A 15,123-nucleotide genomic window follows, 5' to 3' on the forward strand; every position below is an offset into this window, starting at 1 on the left:
CAGCTCCGTATGTCTCCTTTTTTTGGTATTTTCACGCAAATTCTTCTGCTAGTTGGGGTTTAGTCCAATTCTGTATTCTTCCCTTCAAGGCTCAGGAGTCCAAGATTATCTTCTGTGTCTGTGTTAATTGGTTTCCCTTTTCTTTGTTGAGGAGGGTCTTTTCAATCCTTCTGCCTAGTCCGCCATCTTGCCGGAAGCCCTTGTAAGTCTTTTTGAGAGCAGACAGGCTAATTTGTTCTGTGGAGTGTTCTAGTGGGTTTGAACCACTGACCTTTTGGTTAGTAGCCAAATGCCTTAACCACTATACCACCAGAGCTCCTTTTCTACTATCATATTTAATTAGTACTTACTACATTATTTGACCATGATTACTCTCTTACTTTAGAAAGGAACAAATTTTTGGATAAAAGAGCATGCAGATGAGTTGGTATTTACCCAGATTTTGGCAGTGGTCAACATTAGTTGCACATTAAAATCATTGAGGAGTTTTCACAACTCTTAGTGCCCAGACTACAACCAAAATCAATTGTAATTACCACTGAGGGCTCTGGAGGTAGTATTTTTCAGGGCTTTCAATTAGTTAATTTCATTTTGACCCCTTACTGAGAATTTGCATTTCCACCCCACATATACTGAATCAGAATCTATATTTTAATAAGATCCCTAGATGATTCTTTGATATATTTTTTATAAATCACCAGGAGATCTTTTCAAATACAGATTTTGATTCAGTGTATCTAGGATAGAAATGCAAATTTTCAACAGGAGATAAACCAAAATGAACCAGCTCAAACCTTCGGTATTTTTTAAAGTTCATTCATTCCAATGTGTAAGCAAAGTTGAGAACCACTCTTAGAGAAAGTGGTAACTTGAGTTAGTGTCAAACTTTTTGTTTAGGCTTTTTACACTGTTTTAAGACTTTTGGTGAGATTTTTAACCTAGGAGCATAATTACTATTTATAGCTATACTTGTGTGAGTACATATGAGTTTCATAAAAAAGAAATGTACTGCAATTGCTTTTTGGAAACCTTTGTTTAAAATTGCCTATTAAAATATTCATATTAACCTTTACTTATTTACTTAATTAAAATCACTGGAATTACTGGTTTATAAATTCATTCAAATTTTCATTTTAAAGGAAATTTCTCTTAACACATAAATTTTATTTATTATATGGGGAAGAATGCAGCTTAGGAATTCCTAAAATAAGTTATTAATTTGGAATTATAGAAATGATACCATATCTGCTAGGCCAAAGAGTAGTATAGCATTATACTGTTTACAAATGCTATCAAATAGACAGTTTTACTATATGTATAAAGCTTGTTTCTGCAGGATTGAGGAACTCTGTCGGAAAATCTGGGGAATGGATTCTTACCACTTTATAATGAGAATATAGGATTTTTGATCTTTTACTGTGTTTGCCAGTCACATTTACCTGAAAGTCTCAGTCAAACATTAGCATCCTGAGGCTGCCTTATCATAACCACTTTTTCTGCTGTCTCCAAGTCAGACCAAAGGGAATAGCGTTGACCATGGGGAGTTGTGTGATAAAATGACTCTGAACCACTGACTCTGAAAAAGTGATAATTTCTTAATGTGCTTTCAGTAGCTGTGTCCTTCAATTATATATTGTGTTTTCAGAGTTGTAATGGTTTTCTCAAAAATAATTATCCATTTTTTAATATCTCACATTGATTAATCCTCAACTAATAATCAGAGAAGTTATGGTTGTTCACTTTGTAATATGTAGAATACAATCATGTAAGTGAAGATTGGACTAGAAAATTAGAGGTGAAACCAGATCTTCCTTTGATTTTATTATTTTGGTAGGACCAGATGGATCATACTTCTTCAGGTCATCATCCAAGCAGAAAAAGAAAGGTAGCGGATACTGAACTTTGTAGTGTGTTTGTTTTCATTAAGTAATTTTAATGCTGCAAAAGCAAAAATAAAATATATTGAAATAACAGCATAGTGGTGTAATATAGGGCACATAGAGATTTTTATCAAAAATGTTTAAGTACATGTAAATGAGAACTTACTTTTATATGTGTTGTGATACACAAATTTATACCAGGTTTTTTTTTTTTTTCTGTTTTATTTACTAACATTTTAAATCTGTGTATGTGTTTTATGTTTTTTATATTTACTTTCATGTTCAGCAGAATTTTTCCATTTCTTCTCTGTGGGAAGATGTAAAAGTTTCTATATGAAATGAAAGAAGCATGTTTGTATTTGGAAAAAAAAATACTAGGAAAGCTAAAGTTTTTTTTTTTTTTTTTTTCCCATTGTTATTTTTACATACATAGGCCAGAATTTTAATGCTTTAAGAGTCTTTTTAAGTTTGATTTTGTTTAACCCTTTTATTTTGCATTCTGCTTTAGAAAAAATAGGAGCTCTGGTGGTATAGTGCCTAAAGCATTTGACTGCTAACCAGAAGTCTGGTGATTTCAAACCCACCAGCCACTCCTTGGAAGGAAGATTGGGCAATCTACTTCCGTAGTGATATCCCCTCAGAAACCCAAGGAAGGGTCGCTATGAGTCGGATATGACTCGACAGCAGTGAGTTTGGTTTAGAAGAAATAGTTCAACTATGAATGTACAAATAAGCAAGTTACTTGATTAAAAAGAAACAAATACCAAATGTTGTCTCCAAATATTTTACATTTCAATGTTATTTTTGGTTTTGCAGCATTTCACAGAAGAAAATTAGAGATTTCTTTTTGCTTTTTAAGTGGTTTTGTGTAGAAACTTTCTACCTGACTTTATTATTTTTCCTAACAGCTTGTATCTACAATTCTGAATTTCACATTAGTGTGTTCCACAGATGTATGTGAAAATTCATAATGTTCACTGGTGATCAGGATGACTGAATCTTGTTTTGAATCTCCTCTGGTGCTATCCATTGTTTGGATGCTGTGAAAGATATTTTTGTAGTGTTTAATACTTATATAGTCTAACTCATAAAATACAGTACCTATGACAGTATTTGCAGTTCTGTTCTCAGTATATTAACAAATGAAATTTATAAGCAACTTTTTCTTTTTTGGCCAAAGAGTAGGTCCATGTTTAATGAAATCTTTAGACAAAATAACTCTTTTTTTCATATTTATAATCTTGGTAACCTTTAGCATTCTGAAAATTTATACTGGGTCAAATTGTTCTTGCATATCATTTAGACTTTTGCATCACTTTAAGATTCACTGTGACTAATGATTGTTTTCAGATTCACCACACAATGGTGACTTGTCAACTACTGTATTTATATGTGAGATAGACTAGTTTTAGAGATAGCAACATGACACCAATACATGAACTTCAGTCTGTTAGTGGTAAATAATGACTTTTTAAATTTCTGTTTCAGAACAAAGGAAGAATTATGCACGGGACAGTGTCAGCAGTGTTTCGGATACATCCCAATACCGTGTTGAAGTAAGATGTTTTGGTACTTGCCAAAATTTAGAATGACCCTTTTAGGATAAAAATATTGGAAGAAAATTCACAATTGTTTTATTTCATCCCCATGATGTATTTTAAGTTGTGTTGACCTTTCCTTTTAGATTTTCGTAAAGCCGAGATGTTACATATAAAAAAATCCTGTTAGTCTGAGATCTGTTTTAATAGAGAATAAATTAAAATGATAACTTTACTCCTCATTTATCGTTGTCAACTTTTGGTCAAACTAAGATAATGACTTTTATTTGGTATTGTAGAATTTTCTTGAAATTGAAGCCTTTGACAGGTTCAGTGAATAAGTTTGAGTTTTATCTAAAGTCATTACTAGTTTTTCTTAAATAATTGCTTCCTTTTTGTTTTGTTCTATTGTAATATTTTAAGATATTTGCTTTTAATGGGAGTCTATCTAGGTGACTTTCACTTACAGTATGAAATATTTAAGTAGAGAAATAATTTTTAAATTGCTTTTATTTTAAATTTTCTGCCTATCTTATGTATGTTTAATTAAATTTAAATAGTTTGTTTCAGCTAGTGGCTTTGGTAAAATGAAAAGTTTGGAAGCTGTTATAGGCTAAAAATGTTATTGCTGCTATCAAGTATCTGAATCCATAGTTTTGAAGCTGCCACGTAGATTGCCTGCTGTTGTTCAGTATTTAATATAATAAAATGGTGGCAAAGTTTATTTGAAGAGGCTTTTTAAGCTATTCAGAATTTGTTTTTATGTCATGTTTATATGTTTTCATGCAGCTCAATCTTAAACAGAATTAGGTATCTCACAAATCAAAGCATAATTTCACCTATTCAACAAAAAACTGCTTGACTTTATTCTCTCAATAAAATAATCACCAAGTTCTAGAGTACTTTGTGTCCCTCATCTCTCTGCTAGCTGATCTCAATTACATAAACATTGCTTTCTTTTGGAAAATGTGTACCATCAGATAGTGTAAGTGTTATAAATATTTTTCTTTTTTGTCAATCATAAGCACTTGACTACGTTTATTCTGGATCGAAAAGATGCTATGATAACTGTTGATGATGGAATAAGGAAACTGAAATTACTTGATGCGAAGGGCAAAGTATGGACTCAAGATATGATTCTTCAAGTAGATGACAGAGCTGTGAGCCTCATTGATTTAGAATCAAAGGCAAGTTTGTTAACTTTATGCTATTTTATTTTCAAGAAAGCTGCACAGATAATATTTGCCATCAGGTCACATTGTTTGAAAATGAGTGAAAGTTTGACAAAATAATATTTTTTGGTCATTGATTTTGAGGAAAAATGTTATACTATATATACATAAAAATGAGTTTTTTAAACCAGCAATGAAAGGATATAATTTTTGTTTCATCCTGCAAAAACGGCAAGGAGGCCACATGTTCTGACCTCCTCTAATCCCACAAGAGGAAGACAGGATTACCAGTAGTAACCCAAGGCCTATTACTGCAAGGCCAGACGTGCTGCCTCCCTCCAGCCCTTTCACCAACCATTCCTCCCAAAGCACCCACCACCTCTCTCCTGGGTTTGATAATTCGCTGCAGTGGCCACACAGAGCTCACAGATTTATTAGGGAAGCACCACAGGCTACAATTCTAGTTCAGGAAAAATGCTCAGTCTCTCTCTCAGCCCACCGTCCCTCGGCCAACAGTCTCTCACAGTCTCTTTCCCAGCAGTGCTGGTCCCTCGGTGTCTCTTACTCAGCAATGTATGTCTCTTGTGTCTCTTTCCCAGCAACACGTTTCTCTTTCAGGGGCGCGTGTCTCTTTTGGCAGCATGTCTTCCTCAAGCAGCAGTCAGAGTTTTGCAGAGTTTTGCCTCTAGGAGGCCTTCTTTTGAGCCTGGCAGGGTGGTCAAACTAGCCAATCATAACATCAGAACTCTAAGCACCTGAGAGAGAGTGGACACCTCCCAAAACATTGTTTTGTGCCACTCCCAACAGAAATACTCCAGGTGGACACCTTCAGCAATCAGGAGCTCCTCAGTTGCTCATAGAAAATCCCACCTTGGAGTTTACAAAGACTTATGGGTAGAAAAGCCACACTAAGTAATTTACTACACTGTAATCCACAAATGATGAGATGGAAGAAATGAGAAAAAAAAAAAACAAAACATTTTTAAGATAAGGCCCTCAGTGGGACATTATTCTTTATTCTTTAATGGTTAATTACCCATAGGCCAAACGATTGCCCAGTGAATTGAGATGAAGGATGTGTGTGTGTGTGTGTGTGTGTGTGCAACTTTTTACTAGTCCCACAGCAAACACCTTTCTTTAACAAACATAATGGCAGGTAAGATGCTAGAGGTCTTATAAGAGAAATTTTCTCAGCCTCGTTATGTAATAAACATTTGTGTTGCTCAGATAAAGAAAACAACTGTTATAGCCATAATATTACAGTATTTTGATAGGAGTAAGGGTAAAATTCATTCATTTTTTCATGTTGTTCATTGTATACATTGTATATTGTGAGAGAACAGCGAACAGTTATAGAAAAGGGATATTATTTAATTTACTTTGCAAAGAAAGCAGATTTATTATCTCCATGCTATGGGTTAGAAATTTTAATTTTTAATTCCTGTTTTAATGGAACCTATACTTCTCAATTTACATTTACTGGATTCTAGGGAATCAAGATTTACAATAAAATTTATGCAATGATATATATGTGGTCCATAATAAAAGTTGTTTCATTATGTCCCTGTTATCAGAGATACAGTATGTGGTTTACTTAAAATTACAGTTTCTTCTGTCAGTTACATCATTGTACTGCTCACTATTTGTGTAAGGCCATTCATTTAAGTATAATACCTTAAATATTTCTCATTAACTAGATTTATGATTGTGAAGAAAAAGTTCATTTGTTTTAAGAAGTAATTATTTAATCTATTCAGTATTTTATTTTCATAGTTCTTTGTAAGTTAGAGAGTTCACTTGCATACTGCCAAATATCTTTATCATTTTTTTAAATATTATTTATTTTGTTGTTGATGTTGAGAACATAAACAATAGAAGATACACCAATTTAATAGTTTGTACATGTACAATTCCATTGCTGTCGAGTTATATTCGACTCATAGTGACCCCTCCTTGGGTTTCCAAGGTGGTATCGTTATGGAAGTAGATTGCCCAACCTTCCTTCCGAGGAGTGGCTGGTGGGTTTGAACCACCAGACTTCTGGTTAACAGTCAAATGCTTTAAGCACTATGCTACCAGAGCACCTGTACAATTTAATAGCACTGATTATTTTCTTCTAGTTTCACAACCATTCTCACCTTCTTTTTCTGAGTTATTCCTCCTTCATTAACATAAACTTACTGCCCCTAAAGTTCCTGTCTATCCTTTTTGTTTTGAGGAATATGCTTCTTAATGAGACCCAAATATTTTGCCATTTAACATTTTTGCTGGATCACAATTACAGGAGTCTTCATACAGTTATATTTTTTTATCTGAGATAGATTCAGTTAAATAAGAAATGTATGAATGACCTATTATTCTTAGCCTAACAGTTGGGATCACTGAAGGTTGAACCTAAAAGAGTATGTTGATTACATGACTATACAGTGATCAAGTAAAAACAGTTCTGATACTGCATTACCAGCAGTATAAGAGTATCTTGTAAGTCTACAAGAGACACACCTTAGAGAGAAAGACAAAAATAGACTAAAGATCAAAGGTTGGAAAAACATGTATCAAGCAAATAGCAACCATAAAAGAGCAGAAGTGGCAATATTAATTTCTGATCAAAATGACTTTAAGACAAAAACAACCATAAGTGACAAGGGAAGGACATTATATAATGATTAAAGGATTGATTGAACAAGAGGACATAGTAATAATAAATATCTATGCATCCAATGAAAGAGCCCCAAAATACAGGAATCAGACTCTAACAGAACTGACAAGACAAGTCATAGCAGGATACTTTAATACACCACTTTCAAGGAAAGATAGAACAACTGGAAAGAAACTCAACAAAGACGCAGAAGAACTAAACAATACAATCCATCAACTTGACCTTATAGACATCTACAGTGCACTTCACCAGACAATAGCATAATATACATAATTTTCCAGTGCACATGAAACATGCTGCTCCAAGACAGACCATATGTTAGGCCACAAAGCAAACCTCAATAAATTTAAAAACATTGAAATACTGCAAAGCATATTCTCAGATGACAATGCTATAAAATTAGAAATCAACAATAGGAAGATGAGTGGAAAAAGAACAAACACATGGAAACTGAATAACACTCTCCTTGAAAATGACTGAGTAATAGAAAAAATAAAAATGAAATTAAAAAATTCTTGAATCAAATGAGAATTAAAATACAACATACCAAAATCTTTAGGACACAGTAAAAGCAGTGATCAGAGGCCAATTTATAGCAATAAATACACACATCAAAAAAGAAGAGCCAAAATCAACACACTAACCCAGTATGTCCAACAGTTAGAAAAAGAGCAGCAAAAAAAGCCTACAGTCACCAGTAGAAAAGCAATAATCAAGATTCTAGCAGAAATAAGTGAAACAGAAAATAGACAGTAGAAAAAAATCAACAAGACTAGAAGTTGGTTCTTTGAAAAGATTTATAAAATTGACAGACTACTGGCAAATTTAACAAAGGAAAAGTGTGAGAGAATACAAATAACATGAATAAGAAAGGAATTGAGCGACACCACAACAGACCCAAATGAATTGAAAGGATAATATCAGGATACTATGAAAAACTAAACCCAAAAAGAAAAAAACAAACTCAATGCTGTTGAGTCAGATCCAACTCCTAGTGACCCCTCCTTGGGTTTCTGAGGCAGTATCACTATGGAAGTAGATTCCCCAGTCTTCCTTCCGAGGATGGCTGGTGGGTTTGAACCATCAGCCTTCTGGTTAGCAGTCAAATGCCTTAGGGACTATGCTACTAGAGCTTTGAAAATCTAGACAAAATGGACAGATTTCTAGAAACATACTACTTACCTGAACTAACAGAGGGTGAAGTAGAAAGTGTGAAAAGACCCATAACAAAAGAAGAAATTGAACAGGTCATAAAAAAATTACCAACCAAAAAAAGCCCTGGCCCAAAAGATGGTTTCACTGACAAATTCTGCTGAACATTAGGAGAAGAACTGACAGCAATCCTACTCAAACTATTCCAGGACATAGAAAAGGATGGAATCCTCCCAAATTCATTTTATGAAGCAAGTATAATCTTGATACCAAAACCAGGCAAAGACATCACTAAAAAGGAATACTACAGTCCAATACTCCTCATGAATAGAGATGCAAAAGTCTTCAACAAAATTCTAGCCAGGAGACTCCAACAACATATCTAAAAAATAATACATTATGACTAAGCGGAGTTCATATCACCTATACAAGGATGATTCGACATTAGAAAAACAATCAACATCATCCATCATATAAATAAAACAAAGGAAAATAACCACATGATCATATCAATCGATGCAGAAAAGGTATTTGATAAATCCAACACCCATTCTTCATCAAAACAGAAACAGAAGAGACATTCCTTAACATAATAATGGGCATATATGTCAAACCATCAGCCAACATTATTCTCAATGAAAAGAGACTGAAACCATTTCCATTGCTAACAGGAACCAGACAAGGATACCCTCTGTCACCACTTCTATTTAACATTGTGTTGGAAGTCTTTCTCAGGGCAATAACGCAAGAAAGGGAAATCAAAGGCATCCAAATTGGTAAGGAAGAAGTCAAACTATCCCTGTTTGCTGATGATATGATCCTATACCTAAAAAACCCAAGAGACTCAGTCAAAAATATACTGGAATTAATTGAGAGACTTAACATCGTGGCAGGATACAAGATCAACATCCAAAAATCAGTTGGATTCCTCTACACCAGCAAAGAGATTGCTGAAAAGGAAATAACAAAATCAGTACCATTTACAATAGCTACCAAAAAAATAAAATACTTGGGAATAAATATCATTAGGAACACAAAAGACCTGTACAAAGAAAAACTACAAATCACTCCTCCAAGAAGCTATAAGAGATCTATATAAGTGGAAGAACATCCCATGCTCATGGATAGGAATGTTGAACATTGTGAAAATGTCAGTACTACCCAAAGCAATGTATACATTCAGTATAGTCCCAATCCAGATCCCACTAGCATTCTTCAAGGATATGGAAAAAACAATCACTAATTTTCTATGGAAAAGAAAGCACAGCACTATTGAAGAAGAACAAAGTAGGAGGTCTCACACTCCTGGATCTTAAAACCTACTATAAAGCCACAGTAGTCAAAATAGCCTGGTACTGGTACAAAGTCAGACACATAAACCAGTGGAACAGAATTGAGAACCCAGAAATAGATCTATCAACCTATGGTCAGCTGATTTTTGACAAAAGGCTGAAATACATTAATGGGGGAAGAGATGGTGTCTTTAACAGAGGTGCTGGCAAAACCAGATATCCATTTGCAGAAAAATGAAACAAGATCCATACCTCACACTATACACAAAAACTAACTCTAGATGGATCAAAGACTTAAAACATGAAACCTAAAACTATAAAGTTCTTCAAGGAAAAACTAGGGGCAATTTTAGAGCCCCTAATATATGGCATAAATAGAATATCATGCATAACCCAACATGCACAAACAGATTAATGGAACCTTCTAAAAATTAAATTTTTTATGATCTTCCAAAGGCTTCTCCCAAAGAATCAAAAGAGACTCTACAGATTGAGAAAAAATATTTGTCAAAGACATATCTGACAAGGAGCTTATCTCTAAAATTTATAGAAAATCCCAACGTCTCAACAACAGAAAATATTAATAATCCAATTAAAAAAGGTCAGAAGATTGGCAGATAGTGGTTCTACAAGTATATTTCTATGTTCTGTAAAAATTCCCAGGTGTATAGTAAACCTGACAAGGAACAAGGTTGTAGTCACTTCTTGGCCACAGCCAGCTAACCAGAGGGAGCAAATAGTTGAACCTGTGGGCTCTGGACCATAGTCGCAGGGGACATCAAGCTCAGTTGGCATAACATACTACACAAAACATTGTTCCACCTCGTACTTTGGCGAGTAGTGACTGGGATCTTACAAGCTTGCAAGCAGCCATCTAGATGCAACAATGGGTCTCTCCTTGTCCAGAGCAAAGATGAATGAAGAAAACCAAGATTCATGGAAACAATTAGTCCAAGTGACTGGTACACCATGCAGTCCACAGTCTGTACGACTATGAGACCAGAAGAACTAGATGGTGCCCAGCTACCACTGTCAACTACACGGAGGGAGATGTATGTAGGAGATCCTTGATAGAGAGGGAGAACAATGTGGAGCAAAACTCAAAATCCTTTGGGAAAAAAAAAGGGGGGGGGGGGGAACTGGGTTTGCTGGTCTGATAGAGCCTGGTGGAACCACTGAGACTATGGCCCCTAGCTACCTTTCAGGTCTGGAATTGAACCCACACCTGTGTTCCAGGCAAACAAAAGCTAGGCCTATGAGTTGAACATTTACTCAAGGTAGATACACTCCTTGGGGAGAACAATCACAGGAGAAATAAGGGCTGTTTACGTGCAGGGAGACCTCAGCGGGCAGGAGTGCATGGAGGGATGGACACAGAGAAGAGGTAACTATGGGGAGGAAGTGGGAGGGGAGCTGTTGCATTGGGGTAAATTGTAGTCAGTATCATGAAACAAAGTGTATGTGAACTGCTGTATGGAAAGTGAATTTGCTCTGTAAACTTTCACCCAAATCACAATTTAAAAAAAAAGAAAGAAAAGAAATGTGCATAAGACATTAATAGACACTTTAGTAAAGAGAATATTCAAGCGACTGGCAAATACATGAAGAAATGCTAGTGATCATTACCCATCAGACACATGCAAATCAAAACAACAGTGAGATACCATCTTACCCCAGCACTAATGGCAAAGTTCAACAAGACAGAAAACAGAGATTAGGACTCTCATGCACTGGTGGTGGGACTGTAAAGTGATACAACTACTGTAGAAAGCAGTATTGTAATTCCTTGAAAAGCTGGAATTAGAAATACCATTTGACCCAGCCATTCCATTACTAGGTATATATACTAAAGAAGCTAGAGCCAGGACAAAAACAGATATATGCACACCCATGTTCATTGCAGCACTATTTACAGTAGCAAGAAGATGGAAACAACCTAGGTGCCCATCAACAGAAGAATGGATAACCAAATTATGGTACATATACACAATGGAATACTATGCAACCCTAAAGAATAACATAAAATCTGCGAAGCACCGCATAACGTGGATGAACTTGGAGGACATTATGCTGAGTGAAATAAGTCAATCACAGAAAAACAAATATAGGATTAGTTCATTATTGTAAAAAGTCAAGGAAAGGTTTATATATGGAAGGAAACTTTATTTGTTGGTTACCAAGAGTGAGAGGGGAGGGAACACTGCAAAAAAATTAAAAAATGCATTGACCCATGTCACTTTAGTTTTGTGTATTTCACTGTCCATAAACTATATTTCAATAAAATGTATTTTTTAAAAAAGATAAGGATAAAAAAAAAGTATGTAGGATGGTGAATAATCTGGTAAGGCACCTCAATTTGCTTTTGTCCTTAAAGAAATTATCTCTACCTTATTATTTGTGGATAGTAGTAATGTTAAGTTCAGCATTCTGTTCATTAGACATGACTACATTCCTTTGGTAAATATTTCCCTTTTTGTCATTCTTTTTCCCACCCAACTTCCAGCCCAGCCCTGTTTCTCTTTGCCTACTCATTCTCTGTATTTAGTGTTTACTAGTATTCATTGTGAAAGTGATTTGCATACACTAAAGTTGTTTGTGGGAGCTCTGGTAGCATAGTGGCTAAGGCACTTGACTGCTAACCAGAAGGCTGGCGAGTCAAACCCACCAGCCACTCCTCGGAAGGAAGATAGGGCAATCTACTTCCGTAGTGATACTGCCTCGGAAACTCAAGGAAGGGTCGCTATGAGTCGGGTCCAACTCAACGGCACATTAGAACAACAAAGTTATTTGTACAGTGCTTAGATTTTATGTATACAATAAAAAATAAGACAAGTTATATTTTCACTTTATAGAATGAACTGGAGAATTTTCCTTTAAACACTATCCAGCACTGCCAAGCCGTGATGCATTCTTGCAACTATGATTCAGTACTTGCCCTGGTGTGTAAAGAGCCAACCCAGAACAAGCCAGATCTGCATCTTTTCCAATGTGATGAGATTAAGGTAAAAAGTGTTGTTGTTTTTTTTTCCCCTCCAACAAATGTTCTGACAGCTTGTGAAGTACCTATTTCAATCATATAGCTAGTGGATACTAGATTTTTGTTTCTGACAATTTCTTGAAGAAAGCAAACACCTTGAAATTTTCTTCAGGGTTTCAATGCCAAGTAAATGAAGATGAGATAAATGGCAATAAAAAATAAAATGAATTCTATTTATTTTAAAAATTGCTATAGATAATACATTGAATTCTTCATCAAGTGCATGGGATTTATAATTAAAAACTGATTTTTCAAAAACCATGCTTCATGGACAAGAAATAATTGTTCTTTCTTATTTTATTCTGTACATTGCATGGATTATTTGAATAAAGAATTTAGATGTTTCTTGTGACTATGAGTTAAAGGTGGTTCAGTTGTTAAGTGCTTGGCTGCTAACCAGAGGTCAATGATTCAAACCTACCAGGTGGTCCACAGGATAAAGATGAGACAGTCTGCTTCTGTAAAGATTTACAGCCTTGGAGACTTGTGAGGCAGTTCTACTCTGCCCTGTAGGGTCATGATGAATCGGAGTTGACTCGATAGCAATGAGTTGGGTTTAATTATGTGACTTGAATACTTGTTTAGTATTTGTCTTTCCCAACAAAACCAACAAACCAAACCCACTGCCATCGAGTCAGTTCAGACTCACAGAGTCCCCCATTGAGTTTCTGAGGTGGTAAACCGTTACGGAAGTAGATTGCCCAGTCTTCCTTCCACAGAGTGGCTGGTGTATTTGAACCGCTAATCTTCTGGTTAATGGTCAAATGCCTTAGGGACTGTGCCACCAGACAGACTATATACTGAAGGTTTGTGTGTCACAGTACACTGTAATTTAAAATGATTATAATTTGTGATAATTTATTGGACATTAGAAGTTATCTTTAACCTCAAGTATCTGTATCTCATGAGCTGATTTTTCTAAAAGGAAGATCATTATTTTTGATTGGTACTTTGCCAAAACAGTAATTTATCATTGTGATTTTTTATTATAAAATATAGAGATAAATTTTATCTTATATAGAAATGCTGGGAGATTAACATAAAAAGATAATTATGTTTTTTTTTCCCTGTATATCTCTGCCATTAAAATGTAACAGGTAAATTGAGATTGTCTATAAACGACATATTTATAATTTTCTTTTAATTGTAGTTTATGTCTTAAATGATTTTCTAAAAGACTTCACCTGAAAGCATCTGTTGTATTTAGGTAATTTGTATATGTGATGGTCTTCATATTTTTGTATAGCACCTTTTTGAAGCCCTTAAGTATATTAAGAATTTTGCAAGGTTAGATGTGTTAAATCAATATGTTAAACTGAGTATTTTGCTTCGGAAGTATACTGAAATTTAATTTAAACATTTTACCAATAGAGACTAATGTAAATCCATTTCTGACATGATATTTGTGTCAGTTCTCCAAAGTCCCTCTGGAAACTAAGAATTACTGCTGAGTAGGGATTCTGGATTTCCATTTCAAGAATAAAGCGCTTGCTTTGTTTGATAGGAAGTGGTAGTACTGATGGGTCTGAAATGGATTTACTGAATGCTGTTTACCATAACTAAAAGCTCAAGACCACTGAGCAACCGTATGTAGTTACTCATTGGTGCCATATTCCACGAGGTAGTTTTTTTGCTTGTCCAGCTGAAAGTATAAATACAATGAAACATGTTGTAGTTACTTTTATATATGTCTTTTGAGTTTTAAAGTGTCTTTAGGACTTCACACAATGTTCCTATCTCACTTCTGTGGTAAAATTTTTCTTAGAAATACAATAGTCTCTCTGTAGGAAGTTGCAGGTTCCTAGGGATCTTCAGGATCAACATCCCACATAACCGAAAGCTTGTAACCTGATGGTTCTAATGTCTTCCTGAAACTAGGCTGTTCTTATGGGCTTAACATTGGACTGTATACATTAGCACTCTTACTTAACTAGTCATGTGACCTTGTCCAGTGCATCACAGTTTCATTATTCTTCCATTTCACTATTTATAAAACAAGGAGAACAGATTAGGTTTTTTAACTGTCTTTTCAGCTAGAAAATTTTATGATTATCTTTGTTGAATGTAATAGAATATACAATATACATATATAAGAAAAACATACATAATTACAGAAAACAAGCAGATATGGAAAGAGAAGATGAATATATCCCAGCAAGACTCTAATATGTAGTAATAGTCACGGGCTATAAATAAACTTCATAACCACACAAAATAAACCTCATAAAGGCTAATCCCATTTGGTTCCCAAGAAATTAGAATCAAATCTTCTTCTTCTTTTTTTTTTTTTTAATTAGTATTTGGGTGAAGATTTACAGAGTAAATTCACTTTTCATACAGCAGTTCACATATACTTTGTCTCATGTCATTGACCAAAATTTACAATGCAGCAG

General features: G+C 34.7%; 1 protein-coding gene across 1 annotated transcript in view; it reads left to right on the forward strand.

Moving 5' to 3' along the window:
• EPS8 (epidermal growth factor receptor pathway substrate 8) overlaps positions 1 to 15,123 on the forward strand; it is a 100,680-nt gene that overhangs the window by 17,484 nt on the left and 68,073 nt on the right. Inside the window, exons 3-5 of the mRNA XM_007944455.2 lie at positions 3,369 to 3,436; positions 4,444 to 4,605; positions 12,546 to 12,695. Of these exons, the coding sequence (XP_007942646.2) occupies positions 3,369 to 3,436; positions 4,444 to 4,605; positions 12,546 to 12,695 (380 nt within the window). The remainder of the gene's footprint in view (positions 1 to 3,368; positions 3,437 to 4,443; positions 4,606 to 12,545; positions 12,696 to 15,123) is intronic.

Source organism: Orycteropus afer, unplaced genomic scaffold (assembly GCF_000298275.1).
Source record: "Orycteropus afer afer isolate SDZICR_OR568_19922 unplaced genomic scaffold, OryAfe1.0 scaffold00126, whole genome shotgun sequence".
NCBI lineage: Eukaryota > Metazoa > Chordata > Mammalia > Tubulidentata > Orycteropodidae > Orycteropus > Orycteropus afer.